The sequence below is a fragment of the Esox lucius genome, chromosome 4 (genome assembly GCF_011004845.1).
Source record: "Esox lucius isolate fEsoLuc1 chromosome 4, fEsoLuc1.pri, whole genome shotgun sequence".
In the NCBI taxonomy this organism is placed as follows: domain Eukaryota; kingdom Metazoa; phylum Chordata; class Actinopteri; order Esociformes; family Esocidae; genus Esox; species Esox lucius.
This window is the reverse complement of record NC_047572.1, coordinates 30,034,823-30,050,204: the sequence shown is the minus strand read 5'-3', so window position 1 is coordinate 30,050,204 and position 15,382 is coordinate 30,034,823. Positions and strand designations below refer to the sequence as shown.

Genomic DNA, 15,382 nt, shown 5'->3' with positions numbered 1-15,382 from the left:
CGGACGTCGGTATTACTCTGTCCTCTGTTAATTCCATAAATAGATACGTAATTGGACATCTGAATAGTGCCAGATAGAAACATACTGGTGGGAAAGACAATTACTAATTTATAGGTTACTGACATAGAAGTAGCCTGCAGATCCCTGCTTGAAATAGTTATCAAACAATAAATATTGAACCATGACGTGTTTTAAAAGTGACGTTTTATAAAACAGGCTCTTATTATGCAGTTTTTTTTTTGCGTTCTGGACCAGCAACGTTATAGGCAGCGCCGTACCGTTTACTTATACATGCGCAACACAGTGTTTAAGGGGACCTTGTTTTGTAAGTCTGTGGGTATTGGGAGTAGCAGTGTCCCTTCGTGTTGAGTGGGGGACGTTTAAATGTTCGATATTCACCTGGAAAATCTGAAGGGACAATAATGGCACTACCACTACACTTGAGCATTGTTTTAACGTTTTTGATATGTGTATCATATAGCTTCGTTTCGTCAGACAGTGGCACACCTTCAGGTGTGGATTATAATACAACTGAAAGTATTACTCCGACAAAGAGACGAGACTCTGCAACTAAGCCAAATATAACCCCGAGCAATAACAGCATCAGTGCACCCGCCGTCAGACTGACATCTGCAACTACCGAAAAGTTGCGGACAACTAGACCACCTCAAACGAGCACCAACTACAGTTTTAACACTGAAGATTTGAATGAAGGCATTGACAAGAACGTGGAAAAAAGATTATGGAAAAAAGAGTTTGAGGATGAACCACTTGAATTAGGTGAGCGTTGAATTTGGCGATGTTAAATCTGGTCAACGGCACTGTAATCTTTTTTTAAAAAAACGGTACTTCTTGTTAATTATGTTCCGATGTGTTAACATTGTTGAAGACGTTTTCAAATTCTCGTCTGTCTTTCAAGTCTAATTATTTTTGCAAATATTTCTGACATTTGGAAAAAGGGTACCGCTGATGTGGTCCATCAGGTCCTTAAATTTAACCTCGGAAAATATTAAAAACGAAAGGGAATATTAACATCAACGAAAGATTAACACCAGGGAAAACTTTAGTGACAGGGGTTGGTTCTGTCCATGCTCCGTAGCTGTGGTCTTGTACATTCCCAATTCCGTGTGGTGTAGTTTTTAGATGGGGGCTATGGGTTGATGATAGGAACTAGATGTTTCGTCGACACGGGTCATCAGACAGCGCTGGTCTTTACAGTTAGACTGTAGTCTTTACGACTGACATCCTACTGTCACATTTCTCATGGACTGTGTGTTCATGAGATGGGTTTGCCCTTTGTACTGTAGCCAAGCGCTCCACCAGGAGTAATATGGCAGAAAAGAGGCCAAAAAAGATACGGAAGGAAGTCAAGAAACCCAAACTGTCGACTAAGATGCACAAGCCCAAGGTGGTTAAAAAAATTACCGGACACCCGTCGCTGCCAGGGAAGCCAGTCGGACGTATGTATGGGGAACAAGCCGCATCGGCTTACAGTATGAGAACGGGGATTCCCTAATCAATGACATACTGTCTGGTTGAAAAGACGGTGTACATTTCCATTTCGTCTATGAAATGCAAAATGCCATCGACAACTCATGTCACAGCCATGCTTGACATTGAATAGCCACCGAGCTTAAAGAGCCGAACAAAATATGCCCTGGCTTAAATTGTTGCTCGTGCTTGAATGTGTTCTCCGCTGCAACTTTTTCATCTGCAGTAGCCTACATCTTACCCACTCTGTCTCTGCCATTCTCGCTCGATTTCCATTTCACTCTTTCTCAATTGCCCTGTAACTTTTTTTTCCTGCTCAGTGCTGCACAGAAACCTTGTCCTGTGGGTATCTACTCCGTGATCTTGACCCGTGGGGGAGGGGGCTGATACCCCTGATCTATTTTTAAATGGGAAATATGTCAGGAATAGACCCGAAATGAGGCCATAAGGGGAGATATATCTTGGAGCCGAACAGGAAGTGCTTGTATATGCCAGAGGGTGAGAGGGGAGGACAGGACTCAAAGCAGGAGAGCAGAGCACTCCAAGTAGAGGCCATTTAGGTTTTATTTTTCGAAAAAGGTCATGTTCATGATTCAGTGCATTAGTAGCTTTTCACAATGAATAATGGAGACATATCTGATTAAATGACTGTCTACGGAAAATGGATATCGTCTGTGACTGTTTCCACGGTCATTGAAACAATTCCAATTCTTGAGGTTAGAAATAAAAAGCTTATTCGATTTTTCCACTGCTCTCTGAACATTGTGAGTTCTTTAGGAACTGTTGAGTCATCACGTTCATCCAATTGTCAAAGGGGGAGCGAGAACAGCATTTTAATAAATAAAACAAAATCATTGTTCACATATTCTGTCTCATGGCTTCACTTCACTTTTTCACTGGATCAATTACATACTTGATTTGTCAGAGAGACAGAATATAGAGTACTATTGACAAATATTCAGTAGCAGTAATCTCTCAGAGCAGTGGCCTGCTCTGTGTCACAATGAACCCAGTTAAGAGATCCAGCAGGCTTCTAAGGCAACAGGGTATTAGGGTCTTGAGAGAGACGCCTACCAGCCCTGGCCGGGCACAGGGACCAGAGTCTAAATGGCCAGCCAAACAGGCTCATCAGACAATAAACTCCTGTGTGCTCTTCACATGGAAATGCAGTAGAAACGGAGGAGGTCGTCCTCCTTCCCTCAGGCTTCCGCTCTGCTTCTCACAATCCCTTCTCAAACCTTCACTCTCATTGTCTCTTGCGCTAAAACGTCTTTTCGAATTGTACGTGTGTGCATGCAGTCTCTCTGTCTCCCTCCAACCGCTGCTCCTTTTTAAATGAAGCGTGTAATTCCAATGAACGTGTCGTGCTGAGAGAAGTGGTTTTGATGACGCTCCACTGCAAGTCCAGTATTCTGCCGTTGTGTGACCTTGATGTCCCCTGTGTCTGTCAGAGTGCCCTCCTCTGGGGCTGGAGTCTCTCAGGGTGAAGGACACGCAGCTGAGAGCCTCGTCCTACAAGCGCCGTGGGCTCGGCCCTCACCGAGGTCGACTCAACATCCAGGTCGGGTCAGTTAGTATAGGAGTCTCTGGTCAGCGTCATGAAACACAGTGCCATTAGTACCAAAGTAAAGGCAAATGGAGCCTCAATTGTTTTCATTATGCCCTTGTATTGTTCTGTGATAACCACCTCCAATACTTGTGTTTCAACCGGCAAAACCTCTGTGAATAAAGTCTCTCTGTCTCAGTAGTCGGGACTAGAGGACGGAGATATATATGATGGGGCCTGGTGTGCCCAATATGAGGACAAGAAACAGTGGCTGGAGGTGGACGCCCTGCGACCCACCCGCTTCACCGGGGTCATCCTCCAGGGGCGCAGTTCCATCTGGAGGTCAGTGGCGGTCTCCACGCATTCACCAGGCGCCCTCTGTGAAGGCGCAATATTAATTTGGCGCATTTGCCTAGTGACCCAACCACACTGTATGGACATTGCTGAGTTGCTCCATGTCGTCCTCTGACAGCTGGAACTTCGTGGAGACTTTCAAGGTACAGTTCAGTAATGACACGCTGATCTGGAAGTCGGCTATGAACGGATCTGAAGAGGCGGTGAGTTGACATGTCGCATAGAACCCATTATCTATTGGCTTTTTTCAATCACTACGACATCCAAACACAGTCTTCCACATGTTAATCTACTAAATACCTTACTGTTGTAATGGAAAGTTCCTCGTGACCCAGTTGTCAGATTGCGTGCTGATCCTTGCCTACTAACACAATTGCAGTGGAGACTGTGGCTGTTGACAAGCTGACCCCTCAGCCCCATCACTGTTCTTGTGCTGTAGATTTTCCAGGGGAACCAGGACACTGAAACCCCAGTGTTGGCCCTGTTTAACGAGTCATCAACCGTGGCACGTTACATCCGCATCAATCCTCAGACCTGGCACGAGAACGGAACCGTCTGTCTGAGAGCCGAAGTCCTGGGCTGTAAACTACCTGGTCGGTCACAACCATCAAACCTTGTCAAAACCGTGCAGTTCGGTAATGACACAGTCAAAAGTTATCATTACATTTCTTTCTGCATTTCTCTGTTCTGTTGTGCCCTTGTCCTTCCTGTAGATCCCAACAACATCTATGCTTGGCAGCAGACGGAGCAAAGCTCCCACGACAAGTTGGACTTCAGACATCACAACTATAAGGAGATGAGGAAAGTAAGACATGAAGTGGAAAACCAGTTGGCTTGTTGGGGTTCTTTAGATGGTACATGGATGAAGTTCTATGTAGAGAAACACTGGGTACATACCAATTATTCCAACAGGAAGTTCCACCCAGCTGATTAAACAGAAATGGTAGAAGCTCTCAATGGCGCTGCCAATGCTGTAAAGCAGGGGTTCCCAAACTAGGGTCATGTCCCCAATGTTACATTCAGTAACATTCTTGAGTGCTAACATTTTTATATAGATACAAATATATAAATGAAATATGAATATATAGAGAAAACTATGAAATTCACTTTCTGTTTGACCTCAACTGATGGGCACGTGTTATCCATCTGTCAGCACCCTCAGATCAAAACATCTTCCGCGGCCAATCACATAGGAGTACTGTGTCTTTGGTTCATCTTTATGCTAACCAGGAGCTGAGAAATTAAGTTCTAATGTCAAAGAAGTGTGCTTTGTTAGTCATTATATATAATATGTGTCTGTTGCTTCTAATTGATCTAATCACTTTGTGTTATAGACTGTCTATAATTAAATTCTGGCTTCATTTAAATGATTACTTGGATTACTTTCTGTAAAATTGAATATAAATAAATGTAGGTTTCATATAAATATTATAAAATATTATAAACATATTTAGTAGCGGAATAATATTCTGGGAAATCTTGTTTGTTATTATTATTACTAGTAATTGTAGTAATTGTTTCTAGATAGATAATTCATTACCACTGTAATTCCCAAACTTACAATTTTTTTTAACTTTTAATATTGGTTATGACATTGTTACTATTGTTTAATTTTTAATTAAATAATGTTGCTCATGAAATGCTCCTACCAACTATGATTTTGTGATCTTGTTCACTCAAAATGTAGCATCAGGGACTGCAGGCATGTATGGGATCTGTGACTGTCACAGTAAACCTGTCCAAGAAACTGAGGTTTTTGTGGTCAGAGCTCCCACACTCCCACAGTCTCACCAAAAACAAATATAAACTTTTTTTTCATTCCTACTTCACACCACACTGCTACTACTGCCTAGTGAGGAGCTAGGTGTAAATCTGGCCATCATGATTTAAAGGGATAGCTCATCCAAATAACAAAAGGGCTCATCTGTGTCCTTACTCTGTCACCAATCTATGGAAGCATTTGGACAGATTTCCATGCTTTGGTTTATTTTCAGGATTTCTAAATGCTAGCATTTTGGGATTTGTGGCACAAATGCTAAAATGTGTCTCTCGGCTAATGGGATTTGAACCAGAAAGGCTACCATTTTGTAATCTGGTCAAGCTATCCATTTAACATATCACTATTCCAGGTGCTTCGTGAATTAAACCAGTCTAGTTGTCTGGTAGGCCGCCTCAAGCTTTGGTTCCACTGGAATGGAAGTCTTCTGCCTACAGACAACACCATAACGCTCAAAACCATTCAAATCTGTCCCTCAGCTCATGAAGTCAGTGACTGAGGACTGCCCTGACATTACACGCATCTACAGCATCGGGAAAAGCCATATGGGCCTGAAGATGTACGTCATGGAGATATCAGACAACCCTGGAAAGCATGAGCTGGGTGAGTAGACCAGGCGTCAACAACAGGAGGCCCGTGGGTCACCTGCATGAGCTGGGTGAGTAGACCAGGCGTCAACAACAGGAGGCCCGTGGGTCACCTGCATGAGCTGGGTGAGTAGACCAGGCGTCAACAACAGGAGGCCCGCGGGTCACCTGCATGAGCTGGGTGAGTAGACCAGGCGTCAACAACAGGAGGCCCGTGGGTCACCTGCATGAGCTGGGTGAGTAGATCAGGCGTCAACAACAGGAGGCCCGCGGGTCACCTGCATGAGCTGGGTGAGTAGACCAGGCGTCAACAACAGGAGGCCCGCAGGTCACCTGCATGAGCTGGGTGGAGTCACTGAGCGTGCCCTGCCCCCATTGAGCTTATCTCTGGCAGACCCTCATACCATTTGCCGCCAGAACAATGGGACACGGAGCCAGGAATGCCGTGGACAGGGAACTGGGCAGACTTTGCACTGCAATTTGCACTGTAATCTAAGGAGAAAGTAAAGTAGGGTGACTAGCTTTAAAATATAAACAAAATTGTTGGCTGCCTGTTTCGTAAGAGAATAAAAAGCTTTGAATGTTTTTTTTTCTGTCATCTTTATTCAATTTGGTTGTTAATCTCCAATTTCCTTGGCAGAGGTCAAGCCAGGCTTTAAGTTGAATGTTCTACTGGCTAAGACTTTAAGGTGCCAGTAATTTAATGTGAACTCAAGTCAGTGGATTTATAGCCTCAGAAATGCGCCTTTGCCTTTGCAAGAAACCCTTGTGCGTTGTGTGAAAGGAGCAACATATTTGTATCTTACACTTTCTCAGGGACCCATTTACACATTTTGACTTCATAGGACATTGAAGGGCACAAAATAATTTCCCCTAAGAAATGTTATTATATAGCACTATCTAACTCTGCCCAGATTGCTGCTTTGAAGGGGTAATGGGTGTGTACTGAATCTGAGACGGGAAGTTGAAAAACATTGCAGGAACGTTGCACTCTGAACCTATAGAAGCCCCTTGGGAATGGGAACAGACGCGATTTGTGCTCTCCCGAAGCTGAGAGTAATTTTCCAGGCCAAAAAATATTTGTACAGTATTGGTTGTTGTGTTAGATTCAGTCCAATCTTGTTTTTGCCAAGTAAAATACACCATTGAAATGCAATCTTTTTAAATTAATATGTTCAGCGGTTTTATATAACTCACACTCAATGGTCAAAAACTCTTCTTTCTCAGATTACTTTCTGAAAGGCATAACAACCTAAGGAGAATGTGCTGGATTTCAGAGCTTTATGCCAAGGGATTACATGAGGGTAAACCTCAATGGCATGAAAGAGTACTTTCCTAACAGGAAGAAACCCCCACCTCAGCCATGACATCTTCTTCCTGAGTTTAAATTATCTGTCTACCTTAACCTCTCAAACACACCAGTGGCCCGAGACATGTTTTTTACAACCTGCCCACTGAGTGGATGAACAACCGAGAGTCTCTACTGGTCTACATGGAGCAGGTCCGTCACCAACGTCCAGCGCAGTTTAAACCGTGGCAAGCTAGTTTCCGGTGCAGTCCTAACTCTGGAACGCCTTTATATCCCAGGTCCACAGAGGAATCAAAGGGGTGGTCAGAGACAAAGACACGGAGGCCGGCATCGCGGACGCTGTGATCAAAGTGGATGACATCGACCACCACGTTAGATCAGGTACTGCCTCAGCCCACACGCATCGTCACATGCATCGTCACACGCATCGCTGTGTGCGTCTATGAGCGGCCAATTCAGCGGCGTAATGGACTAGCGTAGCGTTCCATTAGTAATGAATGAACTTCCGATGTCGCGGCAAGCTTTGACGCTGCAGGTGTGATCGAGGCTTAATGCGATTGCATTGTGGTTCACGTCTGCATTTAGGGTATTTCAGGTTAAACGCAGGCAGAGATATAGATAGCAGGGACGTTGTCTGGAAGATATAGGTGACATAACTGAGTCAGGGTGAGCATACAAAGAACTAAGGCTTTATGTTACGTGGATCTAATATCCACTTTGGGGTAGTGAATGGTGGACAAATTATTGGAGGCATTTCTGTGTTTGACCCAATTTGACCGTTATGTTTTATGGGTGCTTATCACTCGCACTGTGATGTCTATATGATATGGTTACCTGATATGAAGCCTAAAACATCTATCCAGCAATTTGAAAACAGCAAAATCAGAAAAACTGAATGTGCCTAAAAATGCTTGAACCCCGAATACAGAAGTTTACCTCTAGAGGGCACTGCAAGAATATGTCACGTAGCTTATATCTTGTAAAGACTAATTAGCGTTAACACAATCACATTTAAGGTTGGACCGGTCTAGGTTCTGCAGTGGAAACAACTCTGGGTGAACCATGACCATGTCCACATTGTTGTAAAGTGTAACAATAAATGTCACATTGTATTTAAGAAAGTCAACGTGTGACATGAGCTCAATGAGAAAATACAGTTCATCATAAGCAGTGGTTAGAAACATGATGAAGTGTTTGTTTAGGTGAGCCTTTTAATCTGTAGTAGTGCATGGGTTCTAATGGTTTGATAAGGAAAATCATTGTCTCTATTTTACAATTTTCCACATTATATATTTGAGGGGTTCTCCCTTTTTTGAATTCCATTTGCTCTCACTACGTCACGGAGCAAAGAAAGGGAGGGACAGAGACACAGCTTCTCGACAACCGATTGCTTAATAGTATATCTGTCAGCGCTGTATTTGTTTCTACATACCGAAAGTTGCATTAGCCAGCTATCCTCAGCAGACTCCCCTTGTTTGAACTGAGGTGAAATCTGCTAACCCGGATTAATATGGTCACCTCCCTCTACCGCAGTCGCTGATGGGGACTACTGGCGCCTGCTAAACCCCGGAGAGTATGAAGTCACCGCAAGCGCAGAGGGCTACAACCCGTCCACGCGCCAGTGCCAGGTTATGTATGACCACTACCCCACCGTGTGTGACTTCCGCCTCACCAAGACCCCCAGACAGAGGCTGAAGGAGATGCTGGCCAAGGGGATCAAGCCTCCCAAAGACCTGCAGATTAGACTGCGGCAGCTGCGTCTGCGAAAGCTGAGAGCAAGCACCAAAACAATAAACCGCAGGCGTGCGGCTGCTAGCAGGAGGGTACGCAGTCTGGGATCTTGACCTCGAGTTCTGTCAACCACAACACACAATGTCTGGAAAATGCTTTTATTACATTGTGATGAAACTTCCTGGTATAAGTCAGTGTGTGCGTTTTTTTAGGGCGAGGCTACTAAAGGTCAGAACAAGAAATGTCATGGGGACATTTTCCTGAATTGCATTTTCCTTCCGGTAAGGTTTAGTGATTTATTGCTGAAAGAAATATGCTTTTATTTACATATTATAATCCAATTTTACCAAATAAATGCAAGACGAATTTGGCATAGACTTTTAAACTTTGAAGCTTGAAGGTTTTTGTTCCATCTGGCACCATTTTGACATTGGTCTTCCTTTATTGTAGAATGTCGTACATTTATATGTTAATACAGAAAACACCACGTATTTGGTTTAACCATTTATTTTAGAACTTATGTACAGCAATGTACATACTATGTCTTGTTATTGGGTTCTGCAACCCTGGGGTACCTTAGTGCCATCACTAAATCATGTCTACAATACTACCAACAATAACATCAGTGTAATACTGGTAACATCAATCCCCAATGAGTTCCCCAAACGGGTTCAATCTGACATTGTGATCGGAGCGATCCGACATTAGCTGATGCGTCGCTGACCAATTCCCACCTGGGCTTCATGGCTGAACTGGCCACTCTAATAAAGTACGCAATTCTTGAATGTGGACATCACATTGGAATTCCCCCTGCGCACGAGAACCAGTGTGACAGTGTTGGGGGGTGGTGGGTGTGGGGGGGGGGTGGATAGATAAAACACCTAAACATAATCACCCAGTTAGACATCCTACCTCATTTAACCCTGTGAACTTAATCAGATTTCCTCTGTTGAGGATGTGGAACGGTGGGGGTTGGGGGAGGTGGGGGGCGTCAGGGATTGAATGTTTTCTGCTGTCATTCACGTACAAAGGTGTGCCACAGGTTATTCTTTTCGGCAGAAGCTTTCATCTGGGGTAGAAAGTTAAGTTCCTACTCTGCATGGTTCTGCTACAATTAATATAAACGTGTGGGTGGCGATTGGCAAATGAGTTTTGTCAAATTACTTTTACGGATTTTAACATTGTTTAAAAACAGCATAAACTTAATCTCAGTGTTTCGATACTGATCAAATACACCGTGGAGTTGTGAATTTCATATTTTAAAAAAATCCATACTGATCGCTAAATTGATATGTATTTTGCCATAGAGACAAGCCCTGCTTTTAAAGTTCTTCAACACAGTAGATGTTTTTTACATTCAATTATAAGACTGGAGCCAGGCCCGGGGTTGGGGCTCGTATGCGAGCGCCTGGTGGCCGGGCCTTCCCCCATGGGGCCCGGCCGGGCTCAGCCCGAACGGGCGACATGGGGCCGCCCTCCCGTGGGCTCACCACCCACAGGAGGGACCATAAGGGGCTGGTGCGAAGAAGATCAGGCGGCAGCCGAAGGCAGGGGCCTAGACAACCCGATCTCTGGACACGGAAACTGGCTCTAGGGACGTGAAATGTCACCTCGCTGGCGGGGAAGGAGCCTGAGTTAGTGCGTGAGGTTGAGAGGTTCCGATTAGAGGTAGTCGGGATCACCTCTACGCACGGCTTGGGCTCTGGAACCACACTCCTTGAGAGAGGATGGACTCTTCACCACTCTGGAGTTGCCCATGGTGAGAGGCGGCGGGCTGGTGTGGGTTTGCTTATAGCTCCCCAGCTCTGCCGCCATGTGTTGGAGTTTACCCCGGTGAACGAGAGGGTCGTTTCCCTGCGCCTACGGGTCGGGGATAGGTCTCTCACTGTTGTTTGTGCCTACGGGCCGAACGGCAGTGCAGAGTACCCGACCTTCTTGGAGTCTCTGGGAGGGGTGCTGGAAAGTGCTCCGACTGGGGACTCTATTGTTCTACTGGGGGACTTCAACGCCCACGTGGGCAACGACAGTGACACCTGGAGGGGCGTGATTGGGAGGAACGGCCCCCCGGATCTGAACCCGAGTGGTGGTCGGTTATTGGACTTCTGTGCTAGTCACTGTTTGTCCATAACGAACACCATGTTCAAGCATAAGGGTGTCCATCAGTGCACGTGGCACCAGGAAACCCTAGGCCGCAGGTCGATGATCGACTTTGTTGTCGTCTCATCTGACCTGCGGCCGTATGTCTTGGACACTCGGGTGAAGAGAGGGGCGGAGCTGTCAACTGATCACCACCTGGTGGTGAGTTGGATCCAATGGCGGGGGAGGAAGCTGGACAGACTCGGCAGGCCCAAGCGTACTGTAAGGGTCTGCTGGGAACGTCTGGCCGAGTCTCCTGTCAGAGAGATCTTTAACTCCCACCTCCGGCAGAGCTTCGACTGGATCCCGAGGGAGGCTGGAGATATTGAGTCCGAGTGGACCATGTTCTCCACCGCCATTGTCGAAGCGGCCGCTCGGAGCTGTGGGCGTAAGGTCTCCGGTGCCTGTCGAGGCGGCAATCCCCGAACCCGGTGGTGGACACCGGAAGTAAGGGATGCCGTCAAGCTGAAGAAGGAGTCCTATCAGGCCTGGTTGTGGAGGCAAAAACTCGGGCCTGGGAGGAGTTCGGTGAGGCCATGGAGAAGGACTATCGGCTGGCCTCGAAGAGATTCTGGCAAACCATCCGGCGCCTCAGGAGAGGGAAACAGTGCCCTACCAACGCTGTTTACAGTAGAGGTGGGCAGCTGTTGACCTCAACTGAGGATGTCGTCGGGCGGTGGAAGGAGTACTTCGAGGATCTCCTCAATCCCGCTGTCACTTCTTCCATTGAGGAAGCAGAGGATGAGGGCTCAGAGGTGGACTCGTCCATCACCCAGGCTGAAGTCACTGAGGTGGTCAAGAAACTCCTCGATGGCAAGGCACTGGGGGTGGATGAGATGCGCCCTGAGTACCTCAAGTCTCTGGATGTTGTGGGGCTGTCTTGGTTGACACGCCTGTGCAACATCGCGTGGCAGTCAGGGACAGTGCCTCTGGGATGGCAGACCGGGGTGGTGGTCCCTTATTTTAAGAAGGGGGACTGGAGGGTGTGTTCCAACTATAGGGGGATCACACTTCTCAGCCTCCCCGGGAAAGTCTATGCCTGGGTTCTGGAGAGGAGAATACGGCCGATAGTAGAACCTCGGATTCAGGAGGAACAGTGTGGTTTTCGTCCGGGCCGTGGAACACTGGACCAGCTCTGTACCCTCTACGGGGTGTTGGAGGGTTCATGGGAGTTTGCCCAACCAATCCACATGTGTTTTGTGGATTTGGAGAAGGCATTCGACTGTGTCCCTCGCGGCATCTTGTGGAGGGTGCTTGGGGAATATGGGGTCCTGGGTCCTTTGCTAAGGGCTGTCAGGTCCCTGTACAATCGAAGCAGGAGCTTGGTCCGCATTGCCGGCAGTAAGTCAGACTTGTTCCCAGTGCATGTTGGACTCCGGCAGGGCTGCCCTTTGTAACCGGTTCTGTTCGTAATTTTTATGGACAGAATTTCTAGGCGCAGCCAGGGGCCGGAGGGTATCAGGTTTGGGGACCACACAATTTCGTCTCTGCTCTTTGCAGATGATGTTGTCGTGTTGGCCCCTTCTAACCAGGACCTTCAGCATGCACTGGGACGGTTTGCAGCCGAGTGTGAAGCGGTGGGGATGAAAATCAGTACCTCCAAATCCGAGGCCATGGTCCTCAGTCGGAAAAGGGTGGCTTGCCCACTTCAGGTTGGTGGAGAGTGCCTGCCTCAAGTGGAGGAGTTTAAGTATCTAGGGGTCTTGTTCACGAGTGAGGGAAGGATGGAACGGGAGATTGACAGACGGATCGGTGCAGCTTCTGCAGTAATGCAGTCGATGTATCTGTCTGTCATGGTGAAGAAAGAGCTGAGCCGCAAGGCGAAGCTCTCGATTTACCAGTCAATCTACGTTCCTACTCTCACCTATGGTCATGAGCTTTGGGTCATGACCGAAAGGACAAGATCCCGGATACAGGCGGCCGAAATGAGCTTTCTCCGCAGGGTGGCCGGGCGATCCCTTAGAGATAGGGTGAGAAGCTCGGTCACCCGGGAGGAGCTCAGAGTAGAGCCGCTGCTCCTCCACATCGAGAGGGGTCAGCTGAGGTGGCTTGGGCATCTTTTTCGGATGCCTCCGGAATGCCTTCCTGGGAAGGTGTTCCGGTCCCGTCCCACCGGGAGGAGACCCCGGGGAAGACCTAGGACACGCTGGAGGGACTATGTCTCCCGGCTGGCCTGGGAGCGCCTCGGTGTCCCCCCGGAAGAGCTGGAGGAAGTGTCTGGGGAGAGGGAAGTCTGGGCATCCCTGCTTAGACTGCTGCCCCCGCGACCCGGCCCCGGATAAGCGGAAGAAGATGGATGGATGGATGGATTATAAGACTTCTTATATCTGTATTTCTATGGTTTATCGTTATACAACCAAAACAGGTGCTGGCTTTGGATGTCCTTGCAAGCCAAGGGACAATGTTACAAGTGGATCCAAAATAAAGCATTGCATTACCACCCATTTTTCAAACCAATGTTTTATTTTCTAAAGTATTTCACATCAAGATGGTTGCGTCCTCCATGGCGTCTTCTGCTGGCAAAACGACACAGCAGGGTCGTGGTCAGTGATAGGACCACACAGGCCAGTGCCACGAGAATGCCCGCCCACAATACTTTCGATAGCTGCCCTCCCTGCTGTCAAGAAATGATATGCATTAGACAAAACACCTGGCTGGCAGGAAGGTAGAAAACACCTAGCAGAACCCTAAAAGCATCAAACTGTGTAACCAGTGACGTTTCCTGTGGAAGCAAAAATCGGTCTCTGACCATTTTTTTACAATTCTGGGAACTTTCAATTTATTACCAAAAAAAACTTCAAATAGGATTTCAGAGAACCCTGTTGAAAGTTTCCACAATCAGGAGGGAATGAGCAGGAAATTGATAATGCTCCAACCTGGACTTTTATAAATCCATGAGCATGTATAAATACAGTAGTTCCTAGAATCGTGCCATCCTACCTGTTAAACAGATATTTTACACAGACCCCCCCCCCCCCTCTCATCACCTCTTCCTGTTGTAGTCCTTTTAGCAAAGAGGAAGTGCTGAGATGGTTACAGGAGCATAAAGTGTGGGTGGCATTTGTTATCACCAAGTTGCAGCCCTGCCTAGACCACGCCCCATTCTCTTCTGACCAATAAACACAGTCGGGGTCCTTGTCAGCGAACTAGGAGGTTAATGGGACATTAAAACATTGTTATTACCTTCTTATGTCACTGAAAATGCATCAATGCAAAACCTGTTTTGCTGAAAGTCAGAGACCATTTTAAATGGTGCTACCTCCAGGTGACGGAAGGTGAGGTTGACCGGTTGGTTCAGGTTTGTTGAGTTGGGGTTGCCAGTAGACACTATGACAGCATTGGATATGAGCTGCTGGGTCTGAGATGATTTGCCGTTCTGAATATGCACATTCTTAAAGCTGACCAGGCTGGCAAATGCAAACCCTGCAAACAAAACAAAAACTAGATAACGTGCTATACAAAGTTTTTAAATGTGGGAATTTTACCTATTTAAACATATTGGAGGTAGATCCAGCCCTATCCCAGTCCATCATGCAGCTCTATGCTTTATTACTCGTGCCAACTTTCGTATAGCTCATCTTCCATACAATTTTGATTGGCTAGAACATTCTGACTCCTAGAAGGGCCAAAACACTGGTTGATGTTTTTAAATAGGGCTTCTCCCCTCAACATAACAATTGGGAAAAACAGCAGTTATCAGATACGCTCACAAGACTTGCAGGTACTAGAGAAACCAAGACTCTGAGTTAGGTAATACCGGTTTCAACTGCTATGCTCCATATTTATGGAATACCGTGCATGGTCAAGTTATGTTTGAAACATTGGTGTCTATAAAGCAGTTCAAGTGTCTGATAAAATAGTTCTTCACTGTGACATTTCTTTGCTTTTCTTAATGTGTGTGCTTCTTGTCTATTTGTTTCATTGTGTTTTCTTTCTGTCTTCTGTCTACTTTCTGGAATACAGGGCTCAGGTATGAACGAGACCTTGGTCTCAGCTTGATTTCCTTGTTAAAATTGGGGGGAAAACATCTGACCAGAAAACAGAAAAAACCTTTCATTGGTTGACTCAGTAGAGATGTAGGATGTTGCATTTTCAAATAGGTCGAATGCTCTGAGTATGTTTGACCAGGGTAAGTGCTTGTTACTAGCCTAAGACCTAGCCCTTATCCACTGAAACCTCACCACTTAACCTAACTTCAATTGAATGCCTTAAGAGATTGGATGTTAGCTCCTTCCTCCTCATTAAGACAACCAATCACATAACTGTCAGTACCGTGCACAGACCTTTCAAGAGGCATGCTGAAACTGAAAACAAATGGGCAGATTTGTCGTCTCACATGGACGGACGATGGCGATGTGTCGGAGAGCGTGATGCCGGACACCACATATCCATCGGAGTGCCTGACGTGTGTAACGGAGACGGGTGGGCACGTGTCAACTGGAAAGGGCACT

The 15,382-nt window shown here is 46.4% G+C and overlaps 1 protein-coding gene across 1 annotated transcript; it reads left to right on the top strand.

The window, feature by feature from the left end:
• Positions 1-311: 311 nt before the first annotated feature.
• Positions 312-9,345, top strand: LOC114839865 (probable carboxypeptidase X1). The gene is made up of 11 exons (XM_034291984.1): positions 312-780; positions 2,943-3,052; positions 3,240-3,379; positions 3,510-3,594; positions 3,831-3,984; positions 4,105-4,196; positions 5,648-5,771; positions 6,396-6,444; positions 7,178-7,256; positions 7,343-7,445; positions 8,598-9,345. Exons 1-11 carry the CDS (start codon positions 423-425, stop codon positions 8,906-8,908), a joined length of 1,605 nt encoding a protein of 534 aa, XP_034147875.1. The 5' UTR covers positions 312-422; the 3' UTR covers positions 8,909-9,345.
• Positions 9,346-15,382: the final 6,037 nt, after the last annotated feature.

Excerpts from the sequence above, each read along its gene's own strand:
- LOC114839865 (XM_034291984.1), top strand. The coding sequence starts at position 423 with ATGGCACTACCACTACACTTGAGCATTGTTTTAACGTTTTTGATATGT. Across the intron at positions 3,595-3,830 it reads TGAACGGATCTGAAGAGGCG|ATTTTCCAGGGGAACCAGGA; the intron begins GTGAGTTGACAT and ends CTTGTGCTGTAG. Across the intron at positions 5,772-6,395 it reads CCCTGGAAAGCATGAGCTGG|AGGTCAAGCCAGGCTTTAAG; the intron begins GTGAGTAGACCA and ends TTTCCTTGGCAG.